Source organism: Arvicanthis niloticus, chromosome 13, assembly GCF_011762505.2.
Source record: "Arvicanthis niloticus isolate mArvNil1 chromosome 13, mArvNil1.pat.X, whole genome shotgun sequence".
In the NCBI taxonomy this organism is placed as follows: domain Eukaryota; kingdom Metazoa; phylum Chordata; class Mammalia; order Rodentia; family Muridae; genus Arvicanthis; species Arvicanthis niloticus.
The window spans coordinates 58,796,831-58,821,271 of NC_047670.1; the positions used below are offsets into that span (position 1 = coordinate 58,796,831).

Here is a 24,441-nt window from a genome sequence, read left to right on the forward strand (position 1 = left end):
GTGTGTGCATGTGTGCGTGTGTGTGTGTATGTGGGGGGGGGTGTGGGAAGGGTGCACACATACTAGGGTACTAACAAGGTCTCACCCTTAGCCTGGAGCTTACCCACTGAACAAGGCTGGCTGGCTAGTATTGAAGTGTAGGGATCTGCCTGTCTGAGCCTGCAGGTAAATGCCACCGTGTCTGAATTCTTCACTTGGGTTCTGGGAATCAAACTCAATCATGCTTGTTTGGAAGGTCCTTTGCTTTATAAATAAATGTATTTTCTTTATTTATATAATATATATTTATATATAATAATTATACATATTATAAATAAATATGTGAGTGTTTGCCTGTGTACATGTATATGCACCACATTAGTGCCCTGCTTTCCCTAAAGGTCAGAAGAAGGGATCATATCCCCTGTAGTTACCATGGTTATGAGCTGCCAGATGGATGCTGGGAACCAAACCAGGTCCTCAGCAAGAGTAACCAGAGATCTTAACAGTTAGGTCCATTTCTCCAGCCCAAGAAATAACTTTTCAAAAGACAAAACACATCAGTAACTTTTTTTTTAAATATAACTGGCAAAGATGAGAAGCAAATGACAAAGACGTAGCACAGCTGAGGCAGAGGCGGATCAAGGGTTGCAGCTCCAGGGGAAGAACAATTGTGCCCACTGGGGATAAAGATCAACCCGTTGTATGGAAGCGGACAACCAATGGGACGGGCAACTCATGGAGCCAGAAGGCACAGCAGCGAGAGCTGAGAAAGAGGATTTCAACCGCTACTGAACAAATGTCATCAAGGGGCTTAGGAGATGGCTCAGAGGATAAAGCATGCCGAGCAAACATGACCCAAATTTGGCTTCCAAAACCTTCACGTAAAGCTGAAGGCAGGGGCAGACACCTATAATCCCAGCATGCCCATGACACTAAGACAGGACTTAGAGACATGATCCCCAGATGCTTGCAGCCCAACAAGCCTGGCCTATGAAGCAGTGAACAGGAAGGGGCCATGAGTAACTAAGGCGGGAGGCAAGGCCTGCCACCCAAGGTTGTCACATGCTCGTGCTGTGGTATATACACCTGCAGTGCACGGCATTTGATTATGTGACCGGATGTACATACACACTTAAAAATATATATAATTAAAACTTAAATGTAATTACTTCTGCTAATGGACAAGATCTTACAAGGTAATATTCTGTTGGGAAACTTAGAAACAAATGCCTGTTGTATTTGGAGGAGGCACACATGTACCAGCTTCTGGGGGCGCTCTTAGAGTAGCATTTGAGGACTCTGAGAGACGGGTGCCTGGACTCAGTAGCTCCTCCACACGGGTCTACTTGCTTTATAGGTTTGTCAAGTACACTAAGCACTCCATCTGCACTGTTCCATAGACACAGAGCTACGAGCTCTGATGGGAATACATTTTACTATGTAACTGTTTTCATTGGAAACCACTCTTCCTCCTCAACAACAGACCCCATGTTAGGGTAAACAGTAGCCATCAGAAATCAAGCCTGTTATCTCCAGGCTCACTAGTAGACGCATAGGTGCGATGGAGTAACGTCTCACCAACTACGAAGCATGTGTCCAATGTGATTAGTGCCTGTCTGTGTTCATGGGCACGCCCATTCTCTTTCATGATGCCCCTGCCTGATCCTGCATCCTTTGGGTTTCAGGCCTGAGCCCTCACTGCAGTGAGCATGCTTCCATCTCAGTGTTCCATCACTTTCCTGCTCTCTGGCTGCACTCCTGCAGGACCAGCCTTTCATTGGGCCCAGCTCTGTGCTCAGCACCTGTCAGTGGCGCTCATCCCGAACCAGCGCTCCAAAGACCACTTACAAGTAACAAACATTTTGAGAAGGAAATGAGTGAAGATCTAAAGATACATAATTTGGGGGAAACATTAAGTGAAATTTTGTTGCCTTTAAAAGGAATGAAGAATTTGAATGGCTTAAAGACTTGCATCCCCACAAAGCCTACTCTGCAAATTCAGAAGCATCCACATGGGGGAGGGAGGTAACGAACTTCTGCAAGGCCTATGATAGACAATCAGCTGATTCAGCTAGTAAACTGCAACAAGGAACAGAGAGTCTTAGCCAAAGGACATCGAGTATGAAGTGAGTCTAGGGCTGGGGGCGTGGCTCCGTGGGTAGAGAGCTTCCCTAACATGCTTGAGGCCCCGGGTTCCATCCCAGGCACTACAGAAATTGGGCATGGAGCACACACCTACCATCCAAGAGCTTGGGAAGTGGTTACAGGAGGATCAGAAGTTTAGGGTCATCCGTGACTACTCTGTAAGTTAGAGGCTAGCCCAGGCTCCTCCAAAGAGGAGGAGGAAGAAGATGAGAAGAAAAATCTAGATGTAGACCTTCAACCCTCCATAAAAACACAAACACAGTCTAGACATAAATCTCAAATCTATGAAATTAGAAGGTTATATAATGGGAAATCTAGATGGCTGAGGCAAAGGTTACCTGGGAACATTTAGCACATTCTGTTCAACTCTTCTGAAAGTCTAAGATACTGGGGGACAGACCTGCTCAAATTTGTACAACTGTCATCTACTGAGTAACACAATTGTTAAGCTGACAGAATCCAGGATCATACATCCAGAGCTGGAATCCTGAGCACCCACTTAAAAAGCACACACGACTTTGAGGAAAGTGGCGTGAGAGTCCATGTTTGCACTCCCCATACCGGATATTGGGAGGGTATGGGAACTCGACTCATGCATGCTCTCAACTGAGCTCACGTCGGACAGTAGGTGGTATTTGTAGACAGTGTTATAGTCACTTCTGAGTACTCACTTGATGAAGAGGGTCTGCATAAATCTTGGAAGCCAGTTCTTTGCGATCTGCACGGAGAGGAGTGGGGGCGGGAACATGGCAGCTTCCGGGTGTTAGGGTACAAACTATGCCAGTCTGGTAAAACTGCCATTCTGTACATTAAATCCCTGTGAGAAGAAAGGGAGGAGATTACACCATCTGCACTGTGTAAACATGGCTGACCTGCTATTTGCCCCTTTCTGACCATTCTTAAGGGGAACACCGAGTCATGTACAGACTGTTTGCAGCACGTCCAAAGAACAAGAGGGCAGAATAAAGACTATTTAAGCATTTGTTTCCTTCCTGTACTTAATCACTGGCCTAATCTTGGTGTTTCTTCCTGCTGCCTCTCAGCTGCGCCTCTCCTTCTCAAGTCTCAAGTATCCCCTCCCAATACCCTTTGCAGGGCTGGTTTACTGGCCATTCCTTTAACCTGCTCTCATCATGGAAAGCGTCTTTCTCCTTCAACTTTGACAGATGGTTTTGCTGGGTATAATAGTCTGGCTTGGCATCTGCGGGCTTTCAGTATAAATTTTCAGTGGTGTATCAGTCCAAGCCAGTCAACATCCATCACAAATGGGGGAGGAGTCATAAGATCCCACCCCTCGCAGCAACTAGAGCTAAGGAGCTACTGGTGGCTGCTGGGGGAGGAGTCAGTTGTCTTGAGAAGTGTGCTGGTAGGCTGCCTGTGCTCCTGGGGGAGGAGTCAGTTGTCCTGAGAAGTGTGCTGGTAGGCTGCCTGTGCTCCTGGGGGAGGAGTCAGTTGTCCTGAGAAGTGTGCTGGTAGGCTGCCTGTGCTCCTGCAGCTGGCCCTATTCCCATGCATATACACTGAGAGTACTAACTAGACACGGTGGACTAAAAACCAGAAGATATGAAGGCGGCCAGGAGCAGTGGAGAGTTCTGGGAAGGGTTGAAAGGGTGAGTATGATCCAAACACATTGCCAACGTGTATGAAATTCTCAAAGGATTAAGGTGGTTTGGTTTGGTTTTTTTTAATTAAAGAGACTATAGCACTGCTGACTGATTTCTAGGGCAGGCAGTAAGAAGTTAAAAAGTTCCAATTCTTGCTGGATATGGTAGTGCCTACCTGTCACGCCAATACTCGGAAGGGTGAGGCAGGCTGCAGAGGGTGAGCTTGTTTCAGACAACAAAACTAGAGGAATGTTCAGAGTCTCGGGTGCCCGAGAAGAGCAGCACTGTGAACAAAGGCAGCAGCAACGACAGAGCGAGCAAGGGCTCTGAACACTCCACCCGGCACTCATGTGAGCCTCCAAAGATGGCGGGTGCCACAGAAGGGAACCTCGTGGCAATCTGGTAGCACTGGTTCACAAAAAAAGGCTGATGTCAGGGCTGGCTAGAGGGCTCAGAAGGTGAAGTCTCTTGCTGCAAAGCCAGAAACTTGAGTTCGGTCCCCAGGCCCCATGTGGTAGAGGGAGAGAACTGATTTGAGCAAATTTGTCTTTTGACCCTCTACACACACACTTGTATTCTGTGTGTACACACATACGCACGTGCACGCGCGCACATACACACACACACACAGAGAACCCACTCCTGCAAGTTGCCCTCTAACACTTACATGTATACCATGGCATATGCCCACACATACACATGCTTATTAAAAATAAATAAATAAATGTGATTTAAAACAATTTTAAAATTACAGCTTCCTAAATGAGTAGGTAGGCAGCGAGGCAAAAATTTGCTAGCCAAAACCTTAAAGGGAAAACAATGAGGCTTTGGAATGCTCCCATGTCTCCCCAGAAATCTAGCAGGTCACCCAAGTGCACAGGGTCACAGGTACAGCCAGAGTCGGATGCATTCTTCAGAAGGCCCCACACTCTGCCCTCAGGCTGCCTTGGAGGGTCTGCACGACAAAGAGGGAAGGCGGAGCTACGCATGCCTGGCAAGGAGGGGAGAAATGGAAGCCCGGAAGACTTGCTGTTTCCAAGCACTTAGAAAATGTCCTGTCACGATCTGAGTATGAAGCTAATTAACCAGACACTTGGTGGCCATGCAGAGCAGAAGTGCAACTTTAAAAAGTCTGTTTAGAAAAGTCACCAAATCATAAAAGACACAGACAACAATAAACACGCAGAAGGGTGAGAACATGTCTGTCATAATCCCATACATGTATTATTTCAAATGCCAAGTTTTCGACAAAAGTTTTAGCATGCTCCAGGGCTGGAGAGAGAGATGGTTTAACTGTTAAGAGCACTTGCTGCTCTGTCAGAGGACTGGGGTTCAGTTCTAAGCACCCACATCAGATAGCTCACAACCTCCTATCACTCCAATTCCAGGGGATCTGACACCCTCTTCTGGCCTCCATGGATACCTGCATTCGTGATGTGCACATACCAGACACAAACACACTTTAAAATAAAAGTTTAAAGCACAAAATTTGAAATTAAGTATGGCCCGTACACACTTGCCTTCAGAAACTTGGCAAGCCATAAGAGCTCTGTGAAAGTATAGTATATGAAAGAAACTTTTCAATGAAAAAAAATGTTTAAAAAAAAAAAGCTAAATTCTATATCTAGCATAAAAATAAGGGAGAAATGAGGGTTTCCTTGGCCACATGAAAATTCAGATAATGCAGCAGCAGCAGCAGACCTGCTTGCAAAATCTCTCAAAGAGCATTTTCCCAAACAAAGAAAAGTTGTATAGATCAGAAATAAAACCAATAAAGCCAGCGTTCTGCACACAGACGGTGTGAAGGGGAATCGAGCCCACGTTCACCAGAAGCAGAGCCTGATCCACAGAGGTACCTGACGTCACCAGACAGGGAACAGATATTTCAGCAGCCACAGCTGGGGACTCCCACACCCACCAGTAACAATGGCAGAACTATCTAGAAGATAACTGAGGGCTGGGGAGGCTCAGCAGGGAAGAGCATTGGCTCCTCCTCCAGAGGACCTGGGTCACTTCCTAGTACCCACATGTAGCTCACATCGCTTTGTTGCTCAGATTTCATGGGTTTCATGTCTTCTGACCACTACAGGCCTTGCATATACATAGTACATGGACACACATGCAGGCAAACACTCCTACACATAAAATGAAACCTTAAAAAGAAAGGACAAGGCTTGAGAGTCACAAAAGCCCCCAATGAACTGACACCTTTAGAACACCTCCTCAAATGCAAGGGGGAACATCCTCCTGATAGCCTACATCAGAAGATAAAACTAAACCACACAGGAATAATATTACAAGTCAGTAACAGAGACAGCTGGATCATTCACAACTCTGTGGTAATTAATGTGCTTGTCAACAGCCAGAAGGTCAAAGGAACCCAGCAGAATGTTTGTGTCACTGGGAGGGAGATGAAGCGGCAGTTCACAAACGTTTGTAAAGAAACAGCCATGAGGGATACACATACCTGCATTTAATTATTTCACACCATTTACTTATATAGTGTGTGTGTGTGTGTGTGTGTGTGTGTGTGTGTGTGTGTGTGTGTATGCCATAGCTCACATGTGGAGGTCACAGATCAGAGAACAATTTATGGAGTCTTTTCTCTCCTTCCACCATGTGGGCTCCAGAGCTCACATCCCAATGGTCAGGCTTGGCAGCAGGTGCCCTTACAGCCAAGCCATCTCATTGGCCACAGATACCTGTGTTTATTGCTTTAATCTCAACTGAATAAAGTAAGCTTCATCCTTAAGAAAGGGAAATAAAACCAAAGTGAGCAGATAGACGGACACAAAGAAGGCTGGGGCCCAAAAGCAGCAGAGAAAAGACGCAGAGCAGAAAGGCCACCATTTGACAGTGTTAGCAAAGTTGATAAATACTAGGGGGACCAAGGAAAAACTAGAAAACATCCAAACTGTTAAATTTAGAAATGGGAGAGACATTGCCACCCTCCTTCCAGAAATAAGGATCATAAGAGAACACAGCACAAATGGGCGAGCAAGAGAAAACGGAGGCACTCTGAGGAGGACAACAGGATTGGAACTCAGGAGGAAGCACGGCAACAAACTAACTCAACCCAGTTCAATTCCAACTGAACTGAAAGCAGGGAGGGTAGTATCATAGATAAGCTTTCAGAATCCTACAGGTTCTGAAATCTGTGGCTTGTGTGTTCACAGGGTAAACATACAGTTATTAAACGTCCTTCTAACAAGTCCAGGGATCTACGAACAAAGCAGGTAAACTCTTAGGTGGAAGAGACTAACTCAATATTTAAAACTGCCACAAAAAGTCGAGTGTCAGACTAGCCAGTGAGCTCTTCCAGACGCTCAAGGAATAATCAGAAGCCAGTCTACCACAAACTCTCTAAGAAGTAAAAGGGACAGCTCACGTGGCGCCCAGTGACAGAATGCTTGCCCAGAATAAGAGGAACAGACTGAGAAGGAAGAGCATTCATCCACACATCTATAGAGCCAGAACCAGCCTGACAGAAAGCAGATGATGTCACCAGAAATCACGGCCACAGACTGGTGTTCTATGTGGTCCAGGGACACTAACAAACTAAGCCTAACAGCTTGGTTAAGATAACAGCACAGCCCAGTGGGATTCCTCCTTTGAATGTCAAGGTGGTTGGCACAGAGAGGCTGACCAAGGTTGGGGCTAGCTCAGCAGCAGAGCACTCCCACTTTTTGGGAACCAATACTCAGGCTGCTGGGATAGTCACATACACACTTGTGTGTGGTTGTGCAATTTGGGTCACTTGTAAATGTACCTGGGAATGAACCTGCTTGGTTATATAGCAACTGTTCGGGTTTGTTTGTTTGTTTGTTTGTTTGTTTGTTTTTGAGGCAGTGTCCAGATTTACATCATAATCCTCAGGGAGTTGCAATTTGGCCAACCTGCTTGAAGTTAAATGCATGTGTTCAAAAACAGATCGTCACTGGACTAAAGAGATGGCTCGGTGGTTTAAGAGCACTGGCTACTTCTTTGGTTTGGTTCTCAGCACTCACATCGGCTGGACCATAACTGCCTATAATGCCAGCTCCAGAGGATCTGGCACCCTATTCTGATCAGTGCGGGTATATATACACACACATATACACTCACACTCACATAAACACATACACACAGTCAATATACACATACACACTCTATACATACACATTCACACACATAACACCCCCCACATATACACATACACACACTCACATATACACATACATACTCACACATGCACACACATTCACATATACACATACATACTTACACATATTCACATATACACATACTCACACACATAACACACACACACATATCCATTGAGCCTTCCCAAACGCAGAACCCCCACTACCTAATAATTGCACTAACCCCCTACTCTTCAGGGTCCATCCCAGTAGGGACCAAGTTTCCATATGTGGTCTTCATACTCCATCAGCATCAAAACCACAGCACATGGCTTGGCCCATCAGAACCTCAGAGCCCAGCAAAGCTTGTCTTCTAGAACCGGCTTATTCCAACTGAATTGAAAGCAGGGAGGGTAGTATCATGGATAAGCTTTCAGAATCCTACAGGTTCTGAAATCTGTGGCTTGTGTGTTCACAGGGTAAACATACAGTTATTAAACTTCCTTCTAACAAGTCCAGGGATCTACGAACAAAGCAGGTAAACCCCTGGGCCTCTCGGATCCAACCCAGTAGCAATGAAGACGGACAGCAGAGATGGCAAGGCTCTGAGGATGTGGCTGGATGCACCAAGCCCAGTGCTCATCCCCAGCACCACTGGGAACCAGGCGTGGGGCTGTCCTAGTTTCTCTCTGTTGCTGCGCTATCACACTAACCAAAAGCAACCTGGGGAGAATGGGGTTTATTTGACCTTACAATTTGCAGTACATCAGCCAGAGGCACCAAGTTAGGAAACTAGAGGCAGGACCTGAAGCAGAGGCCATAGAGGAGAGCTGATCACTGGCTTGCTCAGCTTGTGTTCTTATACATCCTAGGACACTCTGCCCTGGAATGGTACTGCTCAGAGTGGGCGTGTCCTCCATCAGTTAGTAATCTGCCTCACAGACAGGCCCACGGGGCCAGTCTGATGGAGACAGTTCCTCAATTGCAATTCCCTCCTCCGAGTCATGTCGAGGTTTGTGCCACGTTATCAAAACCACAACAGGGGTGCACACCTATAACCCCTTCATTGGAGAGGAAGGCAGGAGAGCAAGCTCAAGGTCACCCTTGGCTGTACAAGTTTACATTCTAGTTGACGACCACGGCTGTCCTGTGATTTTGCAGAATCACTAAGTTCCTGGAAGACTGAGGGTTGGAAGTGTTGTGAACACGGGATCTCTCCTCAGGCATGAGGGAACATCCGCCATAGCACAGCCTTTGCAGTGCATGCTATTGCATGACCCGGGGTTTTTTTTATTTTCCCCATAAATCCCCTTCTTAATAACAACGCTGCTTGCCCGGGCTTTGGCCTCATGCCTTACTGTGCCACCTGAGGAGTGAAATAATCAACCCCCGACCACTGCCTGAGGTATGCTTTATTACTTCAATACAGAGCCATTTTATTCAGGAAACACTTAGCTGAAGACAAGGGGGCGGGGGTGGAGGGCGGGGGTGGAGGGACAAACAAACATACAAAAGCACCATCCTAGGAAAAGCAATTCCTCCTGATGCAGCTGAGAGCCTGGCAGGGAATCACCCTTTCTCCCTGGGGAGGATGGCCTGTCTGATCTCTCACAACTCTCCTTCCTACCAAAGGCAGGCTGACGTGACTCCATTACTACACAGATGTTGCAAAGGGCTGACCAGAATGCTTCTGAAAACAGGCCCTATTTGATATTCAACTTAAACCTGCACGATGCAAACATATTCCAGACAAGTATTCACTCAGCACAAGCTACAGGCAGGCCACAGCTGTGGTCTAGAGAGGGAGGGAAATGAACCCCTCTCACCTTCCTGCATCTTTCCAGCTAAGTCAGGGGGTAGAAGAACAATGACAACATGTTTTAAAACAGTAACAGGGCTGGAGAGATGGCACAGTTGGAGAAGTGATTACTCTGGCAAGAATGGGGACCTAAGCTCGAGCCCCCAGAACCTGTGTAAACAAGCTGGTCGTGGTAGCAGGCATTTAGCAACCCCAACTCAGGGAAGGCTGAGCCAGGAGGCTCCCTGGGAGCCGGGCAGTGGTGGCACACGCCTTTAATCCCAGCACTTGGGAGGCAGAGACAGGCGGATTTCTGAGTTCAAGGCCAGCCTGGTCTACAGAGTGAGTTCCAGGACAGCCAGGGCTACACAGAGAAACCCTGTCGCAAACAAAACAAAACAAAAAAGAGGCTCCCTGGGGCCCTCTGCAGCCAATCTAGGAGAGCTGGTTCAGACTCCAGGTTCAGTAAGGGAGTACATCTTAAAAAACAAGGAGGGAAGAAACTGCCTTTGCCCTCTATATACGTGTTCATACACATGGACTCATATTAGGAACAAGGGGCCCCTCCCTCTCTAACAACAGCGATGTAGAATATAGGGACAAGGTGTTCCAATGGAGACTGAACTGATCAAATAGAAGACGGTGGAACAGAGAGCCTGGGAGCAGGTGGGACATGGACAGCAGGTCCAGCTGAATAGAGCTGAACACTTAACACTGTATCACACAGTAGGGCAACTTCCTGGCATTAACACCATGAGCACTAACACCATGTCAGAGCAGCAGGAGGATGCTGAGTGTTCCAGACGCCAGGAAATGAGGAGTGAGTAAGGGATGAGTAAGCCAGCTACTCTGCTCTGTTCCTTACACGTAGGATCCATGTATCTGGATGGTGTACTGAGGCTAAGGACATAACTCAGTGGCACACCACTCGCTTAGTATACAGAAGGCTCAGATTCTACCCCCAGCATGACCAAAAATAAAAAGGTCAAACAATATTCTGCAAACTTATGCAAACTACTATATCTACTAAGAATAAAAATGTACATCATAAAGGCTGGAACAATGGCTCAGTCATTAAGAACACTTATTGCTCTTCCATAGGACCTGGATTTGATTCCCAGCACACACAGGGTGGCTGACACTCATCTGTAGCTACAGTTTCAGGAAATCCATCGCCCCCTTCTGGCCTCAATGGACACTGCACATACATGCAGGCAGAATGTTCATACACAAAAATTTTTAAAAACCAAATATAGATATAGATATGAAACAGAATTCAGTGTTAAGGAGAATGCACAATTGGTAAAGTACTCCCTTGCAAACAAAGGACCAGAGTTTGATCCTTATAACCCATGCAAAAAAGTCAGGCACAGGTTGGAGAGAAGGCTCAAAGGTTAAGAGCACTGGCTGTTCTTCCAGAGGACCCAAGTTCAATTCCCAGCATCCACATGGCAGCTGACAGCCATCTGTAACTCCAGTCCCCAGAGATCCAACACCTTCTTAAGACCTCTGCTAGCACCAAGGACATGTGTGGTACACAGACATACAGGCAAATACCATAGACATGAAATAAAAATTAAGACGAACAAACAAAAGCCAAATATGTGTATTAGCCCAGCACTGAGGGGTTCAGACAGTGTCCTTGAACCATCATGTCTGCCTTCCATGCCTTCTCTTAGAAACACTCTCAGGTGAACCCAAGCTGGCTTGAACAAGCTTGCCCACTGCTTTAAAACCCTTGACAAGAACTGAAAAACATGGGCCATGGGGCTTTCTCAAAGTTAACACACACACACACACACACACACACACACACACACAGTCAAACCGATACAAAAAACTAGCAAAGCTTCTGTACCAGCTTCAAACACGATGCCAAATGCCTATTTCTCTGGCTGCTGAGTATTCAGTTATCAACTCTGCACCATTACCTGTATTTTTTTCAAGAAGGGGAAATTAAACACTAGAGAAAAAAAAGAACAATTTACTGAGTCCCTAGGGCGGGGACCCAAACTCTCCTAAACTTAATCGTCACCCTGTTACACACTTGCTCCAGTGTGCAGTTGTGTGTGTTTATGTGCATGTGTGAGGGGTCTATGTGGACAATAGGGCTTACACAGGTTTGACGGGAGAGTGGGGAACCTTCCCTATCTACCCACATGAGTTTGCAGACTATCTATGTAATTGTTCGAGGAGGGGCTGGGAGGAGACGGCAGGCACACACACACACACACACACACACACACACACACACACACACACAGGGGGGGGAGGGCCTCTAGCACCCTTGAGGAATCCACGGTTCTAACACGAACTTGGGAAGCCCAGGCTGGTGTCTCACACTGCCTCCATCTTGGACTGTGGTACAGGACTGCAGCAAGCCCTAGTCCACAGTTCTCAACATAGGAATTAGAAGGATGTAAGCTGATCTGCAAGCAGCTTTAAAATGATAGGGTGTCTTAAAAAAAAAAAAAAATTAGCCAGCCATCTGAATTCAATTTAGCAGAAACAACCCTGCTGATAAACTGACCAGCCTCCATGACAGCAGCCTCCTATCTGGGCCCCAGCCTCCTTCACTGGAGTCTCTCCTGTCCCTGCATAACACCCCCCTCCTTCATCCTGAACCCCAGCCTAAGAAATGCTGTTGGGGTTTCAAATCTCCCCCTCCCTCAAGACAAACCCCATCAACCCAACAATCAAACAAGCACAACTCCTAAAGACAATGTGTTTTAATGACCTGGAGATGGTGATTGTAAGAATACATAGTAACATAATGCATTTAGAACAATGTAAAAAGGGCCGGTTGAGCATGCAGTCCTCATGCCCTGATATAAATACCTGCTTCCTCACATGGCCTGCATCGAGGAGAGGCAACAAAAACAGCTACACTGGGATGGCGGAGCCTGGGTCCTTTAGTTTCTGATGTTCTGTTAGAAGTGGGTCATAAGCACTGGCTTCTGCCCACCCTGTGCCTCCCACCACCAGCTGCACCCTTCCACTCGTAGCTGAAGCCTCCCTGTCAGCCAACGTCCCTTGGACACCAGGACTGCCTCTGCACTGCACCCACCATAATTTGAAACACTACTTGTATGTGGGAAATTGTAAATTAGACTTACAAGCTTCACAAAACCAAGCAGCAAGCAGTTTCTCTCACCCCACATATACCACACAGGCACTACACACACACACACACACACAACACACACACACACCACACACACTCCATAGGCACTTGCCACACACACCACACATACACACACCACACAAACACCTCACACACACATAGACACACACACCACACACATATACACACCACACACATACACATACCACACAGGCACTTGCCACACACACCACACACATACACACCACACACACACATATACACACCACACACACACATATACACACCACACACACATACGCACACCACATACACCACACAGGCACTCGCCACACACCACACACACACACATATACACACCACACACACATACACACCATACACACACACATACGCACACCACATACACCACACAGGCACTCGCCATACACACACACACACATATTCACACTCACTATACATACATACACACCCCACGTATACCATACACACAGTCACCACACACATACACACTCATATACACTTAGCACACACACACTCACCACACATACTTTCACAGTCCACCACACACACATACACACACATACCACATACATATACACAGACACATATACACATATACCATACCCTCACTACACAGGCACTCCCCACACATACCACACACTCACTATAGTACAAACACACTCACACACCATACACATTGTACACTCTCACAACACATTCCACACAGAAAACATATTCATCATACATACTTACCACACGTTCCACAATCACCTCACCTACCACACATACCTCACATACTTACCACAAAGTCACCACACAATGCCACACTCTCACCACACATATCACATGCTCACCATCTGATGTGCATCACATACACTCGAAGCACATATACACGTCACATGCTACACACACCCCTCACACCATAACACCTACTTCTACTATACACACACCACATGTGTACACACACACATACACACACACACACACACACACACACACATATGCACGCACACAGGAACTCAAACCATTCCTTCCTTCCACGCCTGAAGACCACCCCACTCTCCACACTGTCCATGACTCCTCACTCCTCCCCTCTATGGCGAAGTGGAAAGTATCAGTAAAGTTTTCACAGGACCACAAGTCTCATGAACTCCATGTATATTCCCTCGGAGGCCATGACAAGGGGGACCATGACTAGACACCTAGCACATATCAGTCCTCAAGAGTGGTAAATGAGCCAGGTATGGTGGCAGACACCTTTAATCTCAGCATGCAGGAGCATCTTTGTGTATCCCAGGCTGTCTGCGCTCTGCTTTTTCTGTCATGAACATAAAGATCTACCCAGTGGATTTCTCAGTGCCCACTCCCTCCGTGCTGACCGACACCGACGGGACAACAGGAAGAAGCAGAACCACAGTCGGCTGCGGCAGACCTGTCCTGTCCTCAGCACTTCAGAAGTGTAAGAACTGGAGACAACTCCCTCCCTGCCCTACCAGCAGACAAGGCGTGTTTGGTGTATGTTATTTATAGTCCAGCCATGCCCCCAAGATGCATCAGGCAAAGTTTCCAGAGCTTCTCTGCTTCAGGCAGAGCAACCAAACATTTGATGCTGCTGCCACCTACAGGAAGAGGGAAGTGTTGCAGGATGCCTGAGTGGTCCAACTGTTTGCATGGTGCCTGCAGGGGAGTCACTGTGGGTAGTGAATAGTGGCTGCCCAGTTGACATCAGCATCGGGCCGCTCCACGTCAGATGCACAAGGCTGGGCATTCCTGTTTAGGAAAGCTCCTACATGCCAGATGAGTGGCTGACACAAACTAGAGGGAGGTGGCACCAAGAGCCTCCCCAGTTTTGCAGGCACCTTCCCAGCAGACCTTGCAGCAGGCAGCATGGGGCTGGGCATCGCAGCGACTCACCTTGCTTTTGTGCTGCCTGACTTGGTGCTGTTGACTTTAGCCGCATTTAGCCTGGCACCGTTGCGCTTCATTTTCTTCTAGATCAAAGACTTGCAAATTTGGGAATTCTGAGAAAGAAGAGAGCATGGGTTAGCACCCATGGGCTAACCAGTTTCCTTGGTTCTCTGAGCCACAAGTAAAGTTATCCTGTGAGCACTGTAGGCACATTCTTCCTCCTCCCAGGTTCCAGCCCAGCACACACACACACACACACACACACACACACACTTCCATCGTCCACACAACAGCCAGAACAATAACTTGAAAGCCCTGTGGTGTCCTGTTTTTTTCAATCACTGTCACTATCCCTCAAGCCCTGGGCTTTGATACCCACAAAGGCACAGCACCAACCAGTGTCTTCCGGCAGCTGCCTCCCACTCCTGTTCCCACACCTCTACCACACTGGCCTCTGGTGGTCCCCGAGACACACAATGTCTCCTCCACACAGACACTTTTGTCCTTACATACTGTCGCTTCTGCCTAACCACCCACACTTCTCCCTCTCTGCCTGCTGAACTCTCCTCGTCCTGGAGATCACTGGTTCTCAAGCCTAAATGTCCCTCAGAGTCACCTGGAATCTTTCTTAGAAACAGATTGCCGCACTCAGTTCTAGATTCCGATCGCCATGAAGAGTGGGCGGGAACTCAGAATGCGTGACTGTCCAAGTTCCTGAGGGCTGGCGGCTACTGCCTCCACAGGCCCCAGACAGCACTCTGGAAACTGCTGCTCTGAACCTCAAAATGAATGTCACTTCCCTGAGAAGCCTTTGTGGATCTCTCTGCACAGACCAGCCTCCTTTATGCGGTGACAGTGGCCTCGACCATCCTCACCCACTTTGTAATAATGTGTCTATTGGTGTGAGCCTTTGAGACTTTGAGGACCAAAACCATGGAGATGGAGAGATGGCCCGGTGGCTACGAGCACTTACTGCTCCTACAGAGGACCCGAGTTCTATGCCCAGAACCCACACTAAAAAATAATAAAATCTGGAATAGAGGTACATACAAAATCCCAGTGGGGAGGTAGAGGCAGGAGAGTGTTGGGGGCATTCTTATGAAATTGATTTCTGAAAGGAAGAAGACAACATCTCTAAGGATAACACAGAAGGTTGACCTCCAGCCTCTATGCTCACAGTGCACCTCACACAAAAATAAGACAAAAAATACAAAATTATATTATTCCATTCTTTAAAAGTATATTGCCAGGGGGAACAGGGTGGTGGACACTAATCACCCTAGCAGAGGAAGGATTATGGGTTAAAAGCCAGCCAGGACAACACAGAAGACCCTGCCCCCCATTCACACGCACCTCAAATTACTACAACCTATGAATTTTCTAATGAATGCTGACAAATTATACTGCTAAGCTTCAATAAAACTGTCCCGAGATGTGGGTGACATGGAAGTCCTTTGCCTACAGATGAACACTAGTGGACTCATGAATGCTAACCACACACAGCTGTCTCTTCAAGCGGAAAGATGTATAACCTGTTTTCTGCCCAGAAGGCTGGGAGCAAATGTGGTTAATGACCTTGTGACCTTTGCAGTGGTGACCTTTGCACTACCTGCGTGGCCAAGACCTCACCAGATCCTCTCCTAGACCCTTCTCCTGAGCTAGTTTTTCTCAGTCAATCTAGAAAACCTAGCTATATGGAAGATGTCAGGTATACGTTACAAAGTTTCCATATAGCCGGGCCTTAGGCTTTAATATGCCTCCATGTACTGCAGTTCCCACAGAGGCCAGCTGAAGGGGCTAGACCTCACGGAATTGAAGTTAAGGACCAATCATGTGACTGATCATGCAAGCCACCAATCATGTGGATGTCTGAGGGATTGTTATTTATCACTAGAAAAATTTTCACCAAATTGTGCTGTACTTAAACGTGCCAAAACTACTCAGGGTCAGACTCTTGACGTTTAGGTTAAACCATTACCTGCTACTGAGTTGTGCTGAACAGACCTTGACTTCCTGCCTCTTGTGGATCTGCTGACCGAGGTCACCTCAGAGACCCTCACAATGGGTGAAAAGACACTCCTGAATCTAAATAAAGTTTTAAATTCTGAGTTCAGTTAATTTGACATTGTATCCAAGCGTGTGTCCCAGTTTTCAAGACTGTACTGTGGTTATTCTGTGAATGGTACCACTGGCTTAGGGAAGGGGAAAGCTGGAAGTACCGACCACCTCTCTATACCAGTTTTTTCAACTTTTATGCAAATATAGAAAAAATTAAGTATCAAAGAGTGTAGTCTTTGTTGAAGACATACACTCAACTTTTAAAGGCCACTTGGGAAGGAAAGAGTTTATTTGGCTTATCTTATCTTATCTTATCTTATCTTATCAAGGGAAGCCATGACAGGAGCTCAAAGCAGGAACTTGGGGGCACAAACTGGATCGGAAATCATGGAGGACTGCTGCTCACTGAATTGCTTCCTCCAGCTCAGCTACCTTTATTCTACATTCCAGGCCCATGTGCCTAGGAATGGCACTGCTCACAGTGGGTGGAACCCTACCCATCAACTAGCCATCAAGAAAATGCCCACGGGCCAATCTGATGGGGGCAATTCTTTAACAGAGGTTCCTTTGTCCCGGGTGTGTCAAGTTGACAATCAAGAACAGTCATCACACTTCTGGTCTTCCTGGCACAGTTTACAGTTCAAGATAAACGATACAGAGCCTGGCCTGGAGGTGCACACCTTTAATCTCAGCACTTGGGAGGCACAGGCTGGTAGATCTCTGTGATTTTCTAGGCCAGTCGGGATTACAGAGCAAGTTTCAAGCAAGCCAAAGCTACATAGTAAGACCCTGTCTAAAAATGGGGGGAGGGGAGCTAGAGAGATAGCCCAGTGGTTAACAGCACTGACCATTGTTGCAGAGGACCCGGGGGAGGGGGGCTTACAACTGTCCTTAACTTCAATTCCATGGGGTCTCTAGCACTTTCAACCAGCCTCTGTGGGAGCTGCTTGTACAGGGTACACATATATACATACAAGTAAAATCCTCATACACATAAACATAAATGTTTTTAAAAGATTAAAAATACGCTGCTTCCTTCTGTCATGAGGCTGCCCTATCGGTCATGTCTAACTTAGGCCTGTGAGTTTATTTTCTGACAACTTTGGTTGATAAAGAACAAGACACAAGGCCCAGAAGCACTTGCAGCTCCATCCCTGTGTTGGGGCCACAGATGGGGAAGGAGGAAGCATGAATAGAATAATTCCCTGTCTGTTCTTTTCACCCTATCCTCAGCATTCACTAATTCTCTGCTTTTAGATTCTCTGTGGATCCAAAGGAACTTGCTAGTCAGCAAGCTCCTCCAGAGGAGAGAGCCCACGGACTTTCTGGACCTATGGAGACCTGGGCCAGGACGAACACATCAGTACCCTTTGCTCTTGATGGGCTATAATGAACACCTCACACTGTGAGGTAGACACCTGGGCTAATGTTACCCTTGGTCGTGAAAGCTAACAATGTGCTGAGCAGGATAAGACATTAACAGATTGTACACATCTCATCCCTAACATCATCATTAGGTTTTTCCAAGAAAAGAGAATCCTGAGACATTCACAAATGCAACAAATGCAGAACCTGAGGGTAGACACTGACAAGGACTGAAAAGGCAGTAACTCGCTGACTTTCAGACAGACAGACAGACTTGATTTGATTCTTTGGTGCTTTGTTTTGAGACAGGCTCTCATGCAGCCCAGGTTAGCCAAGAGCTCCTATGCACCAGAGGATTCCTAACCCTCCTGCTTCTACCTCCCTGCCTGCTGGATCACAGGAGTGCGTGAGCCACCACATCCAGCTCCAACTACGCTTCTTGCCCACAGGCAAAACCTGCCATGTGGCAGCTAGTTCCCAGATCTATTTGTTCATTTGCCAGAGGACTGATGTCCAGTTTTTAGCAGATGCTATTTATAACAGAATGCTAACAAAAGTACCATCCGTCTGCCTTGGCACCCAGAGAAACATAACTCAACACAAGAGTAAAATATACGTGCAGCCAACAGCAACGGCATCAGGAACAAAAGCTGTTGGTTCTGGCATCACACGGGGTAGGGGGAGAGTGCTTGACAAGACTGGAAAGAGATCATGAGCCGTACAAAAGACGTGGGCAGCTCCATCCACACATTTGAGAGGACTCTACCGGACCATCGAGGGGATGTTCTGTTCTACCTGAGAACACGTACATTAAAATGGGTCACCCTCCTCCACCCCCACCCGGTGACCTTCCTTGGTCCTTGGTCCAAGATACACACCTCGGTCACCAAGTATCTTCCTTTTTGGGACAGTGGGGGAAACACAGGGTGTAGGTCAGACTGATGCCGCCATCTACTGTGCAATCTTGCAAGCTGATTTTTCTCCTGTCTCCTCGTTCGCAAAATGGAAACAGCAGCTCTCCTTCAAGTGTATGTTCTCAACCTGGATCCTAAGGGAGACAACTGTGTGTGAGCCCTGCTGACCCTCAACCAGATGCAAAAGTGTGTGTGTCGTGGGGGGGGGGGGGGGCAGAGGGATGATCTGACTCCAGAACTTCTCACAGACAAGGAGCCCGTGAGATGACTCAACAGTTAAAAGTGCTAGCTGCAAAGCCTGATGATTGAGCTCAGTCCCCAGAACCCACAAGGTAAAAGGAGGGAACCAGCGCCCACTGGCTGTCCTCTGACCTCCACGAACATGTGATATCACTCACGCCCTCCAAAAAATAAATAACAATCTCCAAAGAAAAATTGCTAAAGCCATTGCTCTCCGAGCTGGAGGAGGATCTCGGCTCATCTCAGTGTGAGTGCTCACCAGTCAGTAGAGAGAGAACTCAGAACACAGGTCAACAGCACCATCTCAAGATAGCAGAGGATAATCAGGCAATCAAACCGAACTCAAGAAAAACCACCTCAGGAGTGACTGTGAGAAGGCCAGGCTGATTCCATGGCAGGCTTCAAACTGGCAGTTAAGGACACTAGGCCTAAATCTTTGTTTTCAAGAACTAGGCAATCCCAGGCAAGTCCAAGCCTCAGAAGCTGCCCTGCCACCTGGCCTGAGGCAAGGACAATGGGTCAGCAGCAGTTTCCAGACTTCCTCAGCAACAGTTTCCAGACCTCCCCAGCAAGTTTCCAGCCCCCACATCCTGGTAATGGAATGTCTGTAGACCCAACAGATTAACACAGAGGTCACCTACCTTGGAATCTAATGTGCTTTAAATCAGGCCTGCGAGCTCACTTGGTTGCCTCTCTATTCTGGTAATGGGAGACCCCAGCATGCTGGACTTCTGCAGAGTAAAACACTCTGCGTTTACATACTATTTGAGTCTGGGGTGCCATTCTTCGGTGAATCATGGACCCCTTACAACTGTAGTGTGGAAGCTGGAGAACATGAACCAAGGTGGGAGCCATCACTGTACCATCCCCAAAGCCCAGTCAAGGGTCAGCACAGGGCAGGTGCTTACTAAATCACCGAGAAGTAAATAAACACGGAGCGTCAACCCAGGGGACAGGATAATCCCCTCTACCTAGTCTCAGAGGGGAAATTTTCAGAATGTGTCACTGGAAACCGTTATGATTCAGTTCTTTAATTGCAAATATTTAGTTCAAACTGAAGGACATTCTCTCCCAAAAGTGAGGACACTGAGCCTGTGTGCTTGTCATTTAGTGGTTATCCAGAAGCCCATCTCAGCCTGGCCTGATGAAACCCAAGAGGACTCTCCCTTCCATTTAAATTCAAGAAAAAAAAATGTCTTCCTGGAAGAAATGAAGGCCTCATTTTCCTGGATTAAATACATTCCATTTTGAAGGTGCTGGAAATTGAGCCTAGGGCCCCACACATGCCAGGCAAGTGCCCTACTACTGGGTTATATGCCAGCCACTGATATCTTTTCTAAGTCTGCTTTGCCTTAGCAAGAAGCTCACAGCTAATGTCAAGGCCCAACTTTACTGATCAAAGACCTGAACATTCTCTTTCCTCCCCACAATTTCCTTGTTTGCTCTAATCTCCTTTCTGGAACCATACTAGTTTATATCTGCTCAGCCTAGGGAGTGGCACTATAGAAGGTGTGGCCCTGTTGGAGCAGGTCTGTCACTGTGGCCGAGGGCTTTTAAGACCCTCATCCTAGCTGCCTAGAATTCAGTATCTGCTAGCAACCTTCAGATGAAGATGTAGAGCTCTCAGCTTCTCCTGCACCATGCCTGCCTGGATGCTGCCATGCTCCCATCAGGATGATAATGGACTGAGCCTCTGAACCTGAAAGCCAGTCCCGATTAAATGTTGTCCTTTATAAGACGTGTCTTGGTCATGGTATCTGTTCACAGCAGTAAAACCCTAAGACAGGAACCAAAAAGCAACTTAAAGAAGGAGTGGATTTATCTGATTTACACTTCCAGGTTATAGTCCATTGCTGAAGGAAGTCATGGTAGGAACAGAAACAGGAACTTGAAGCAGAGACCACTGAAGAATGCTGCTTGCTGGCTCGTGTTCCAGGCTAGTTACTGGTTCATTTTCAAATAGCTTTTTTATACAGCCCAGGCACACTGTTCTAGGGAATGGTGCTGCCCACAGTGGGCTGGGCCCTCTCACATCAATTAACAAGACAGTCCCCTAGGGACATACCTGCAGGCCAATCCCTCAACTGAGACTCCCTGCTCAGATGACTCCAGGCTGTGTCAAGGTGGCAGTTTAAGCTAGCTAGGACACAGTATTTTTTCTTGTGATGATTTATATGATTTAGTTGAGCACATGGTATGTGTTCACATATGTCATCCAAAGCCTGCCTGGACTTCAGGTATGAAACTGGACTGCTGCTTGCCAAGAAAACAGGCTCTACTATCATAGACTATAGCAGAGAAGGCAACTCTGTTATTTCTCAACTTTGTGAAGTGCCTTAACCTGGCTTGCCCACTATAGATTTTCATAGCTGAGAACTGAGGAGTACATTTAAAAGGTATATGAGGGCCAATAAGATAGCTCATTGGATAGAGATACTTGCCACAAGGCCTGACAACTTGAATTTGATCTCTGGGATTCACCTGGTGGAAGGAGAGAACTGACTTGTGTGAGCTGTCCTCTGACTACTATGTGTGCTCACATGAACATTCACACACACACACACACACAGCACCACCACCAACGACGACGATGACAACGACAACAACAACTGAATTTAACACTTTAAAATCCACATGAGGCCCTAGAGGATGCCTGACACAGCAAGTGTTCGGCGCAGTGATCAAATCACAAATCAGAGCAGAAGACAGACAACAAATGGTATCTGAAACCAGATAAAAGAGAACAGCAGTAAGGGTCAAAACCCAGGACAGAGCAAAACAGAACTGAAGTGGTGTCATCGGTGGGGTCCTGAGAGTCGCAGGTCTAGTCGTGAGGTTCCACAAACACATCCCTTCCCCTCACGTGTCCTCTTCCCAAAGAGCATCCTGAAGACACTATGTGGAAAGTGTATTAATACCTGAATATATTACAAGAACCACACCTGTATCCTCCTGTGGGCCCACACAAGATATTTTTATATACACGTACTTTACAAAAAGAGAGCAAGAAGTGTGTTGCGGGAAAAGGTGTCTTTTCTCCCGGTTACATCATCTACTGCCTATGGCTTATGTGTCAATCCTGGCAGGGGAAGGAACCATTAGGAAGTCACCCTGTGACTCTAAGCATCCATGACAGTGGTTCTCAACCTTCCTAATGCTGTGACCCTTTAATACAGTTCCTCGTGTGGTGGTGACCCCCAACCATAAAACTATTTTATTGCTACTTCATAACTGTAATTTTGCTACTGTTATGAATCATAAGGTAAATATCTTAGGCTTTCTATTGCTGCCACAAAACACCATAACCAAAAAGCATGTTGGGGAGGAAAGGGTTTATTTGGCTTATACTTCCACATAGATGTTCACCACAGAAGGAAGTCAGGACACGAACTCTAGCAGGGCCGGAACTTGGAGGCAGGAGTTTATGTAAAAGCCATGGAGGGGTGCTGCTTATGGCTTGCTTCCCCTGGCTTGCTCAGCCGGCTTTCTTACAGAACCTAGGACCCACAGCCCAGGGCAGGCACCACTGACAATGGGCAAGGCCCTCCTGCCTCTGATCACAAATTGAGAAAATGCCCTACAGCTGGCTCTCATAGGGGCATTTCCTCATCGGAGGCACCTTCCTCTCTGATGACTCTAACTTGTATCAAGTTTACACAAAACCAGCCTGTACAATATCTATATGCAGAGTAGCTGATATATATATATATATATATATATATATATATATATATATATATATATATCCCCCAGGTTGAGAACCCTTGGTCTATTAGCTTTAAACACTTGCTCTTGATAAAAAAAAAAAAAAACAAAAAACAAAAAAAAAAACAATGAGGTCAATTTACTGAAGCAACTGCGTCATTAGCACCAGGCTGCTAAACAGGCCTGCAGAACTAGTTTTATCTGGGGCTCGTGACCAGCTGTAAGGGTCACGGCACAGGAGCTCAATTTCTGTATGGCTGGAAGGGGGGGGGCACAGAATATAAAATGTAAGTGCAAATAACATTGGCATGCAAAATAGAAAATATAAGGTGGGCTTCTTATTTTTGAGACAGGGTTTCAATGTAGCCCAGGCTATAACCTGAGATCTTCCCGCCTCAGCCTCTCTCTAATTCTGGGACAAGTGTACACCACCAGGTCCAGCTGCAGTCAAGCATTTCTTCTTTAAAAAAAAAAAAAAAAAAAAAAAATCCGTACCTTGAACCAAGCACTAAAATGAACGTAAACGAAGGCAATGCACAGATAACTCCAATGACTTATTTTTGCTCCAATTCATATGGCTGGACAGAAGACACACACTCAACCTAAACCCAAGGAGCCAATGACAGATTCGCTTTAGACAAAGAAATGTTTATTGAACTGAAGGCAACGGATTAAAGACCAAGATGAAGTGTGGTTTGTAGGTAGGATTTATTTACCATATTTCCCTAAGTTAACTCCTTCAAGGACACAGATACAATATAAGAAAAATAGGTGCTTTTCCCAGAGTGATATAAAAGCCCTTTTGAAGAGGTAGACTTTTGGAAAGTACATATTTTCAGGAAGAGGCAGGTGCATCTCTGTGAGGTCAAGGCCAGCCTGGTCTATACAACAATTTTCAGGATAGCCAGGGCTACATAGTGAGATCTTCTAAAAATAAAGAAACAAAACTTGTTTTTTTTAAGAGGGAAAGAAAAGGGAGTGGAAGGGTGAGCTGGGGGGCAGCCTTCAGCCTGAAAGCTTAGTACATTTCATTGCTTTCGCTTGGAATTTGGGCAGTGGGATTAACTGATAGAGAACAATGCTGTGTAAGGGGGCATTTGCCTGAAAGCAGAATGAGGCGGTTCTGCCTTTGCGACTTGCTACTTGTGTGGTTGTCACCCAAGTCCTCCTTGGGACAAAGTAAAGAACATTGTGTTCAGGATCTAGGCGGGGCGCGAATGAGCAGGGTGAGGAATGTTGCAAGCTGTGGGAAGTCCGAGACCGCACCTCCCGCGGGTCCCCACCTGCCCACCCGCACACTCCCCCGCGCCCCTCGCTTCGCTCCGCGCAGCCCCGCACTCCCCTGGCCCTCCGGGGCTTACCGGGCTGGGTGGCCTCCACCTCTCCGCGTTCGCACTAGTGCGCGGACCTGGCCACTGGGTCCCAGGGGCGGGCGCGAGCCACATCTTCAGGACGCTGTTGCCCCAGCAACCAG

General features: G+C 46.9%; 1 protein-coding gene across 3 annotated transcripts in view; it reads right to left on the reverse strand.

Moving 5' to 3' along the window:
• The window catches only part of Efcab6 (EF-hand calcium binding domain 6), a 194,425-nt gene extending 169,984 nt beyond the window's left edge, over nt 1-24,441 (reverse strand). Inside the window, exons 1-3 of one of the 3 annotated variants that reach the window (XM_076911766.1) lie at nt 24,329-24,441; nt 14,692-14,798; nt 2,799-2,944 (exon numbers count right to left, since the gene is read on the reverse strand). In XM_076911766.1, coding sequence (XP_076767881.1) covers nt 2,799-2,944; nt 14,692-14,762 — 217 coding nt within the window. In that variant the 5' untranslated portion in view covers nt 14,763-14,798; nt 24,329-24,441. Of the gene's footprint in view, nt 1-2,798; nt 2,945-14,691; nt 14,799-15,064; nt 15,300-18,986; nt 19,122-24,328 lie in introns of those variants that run through there. The other 2 variants (XM_076911767.1, XM_076911768.1) reach the window with 2 other exon arrangements.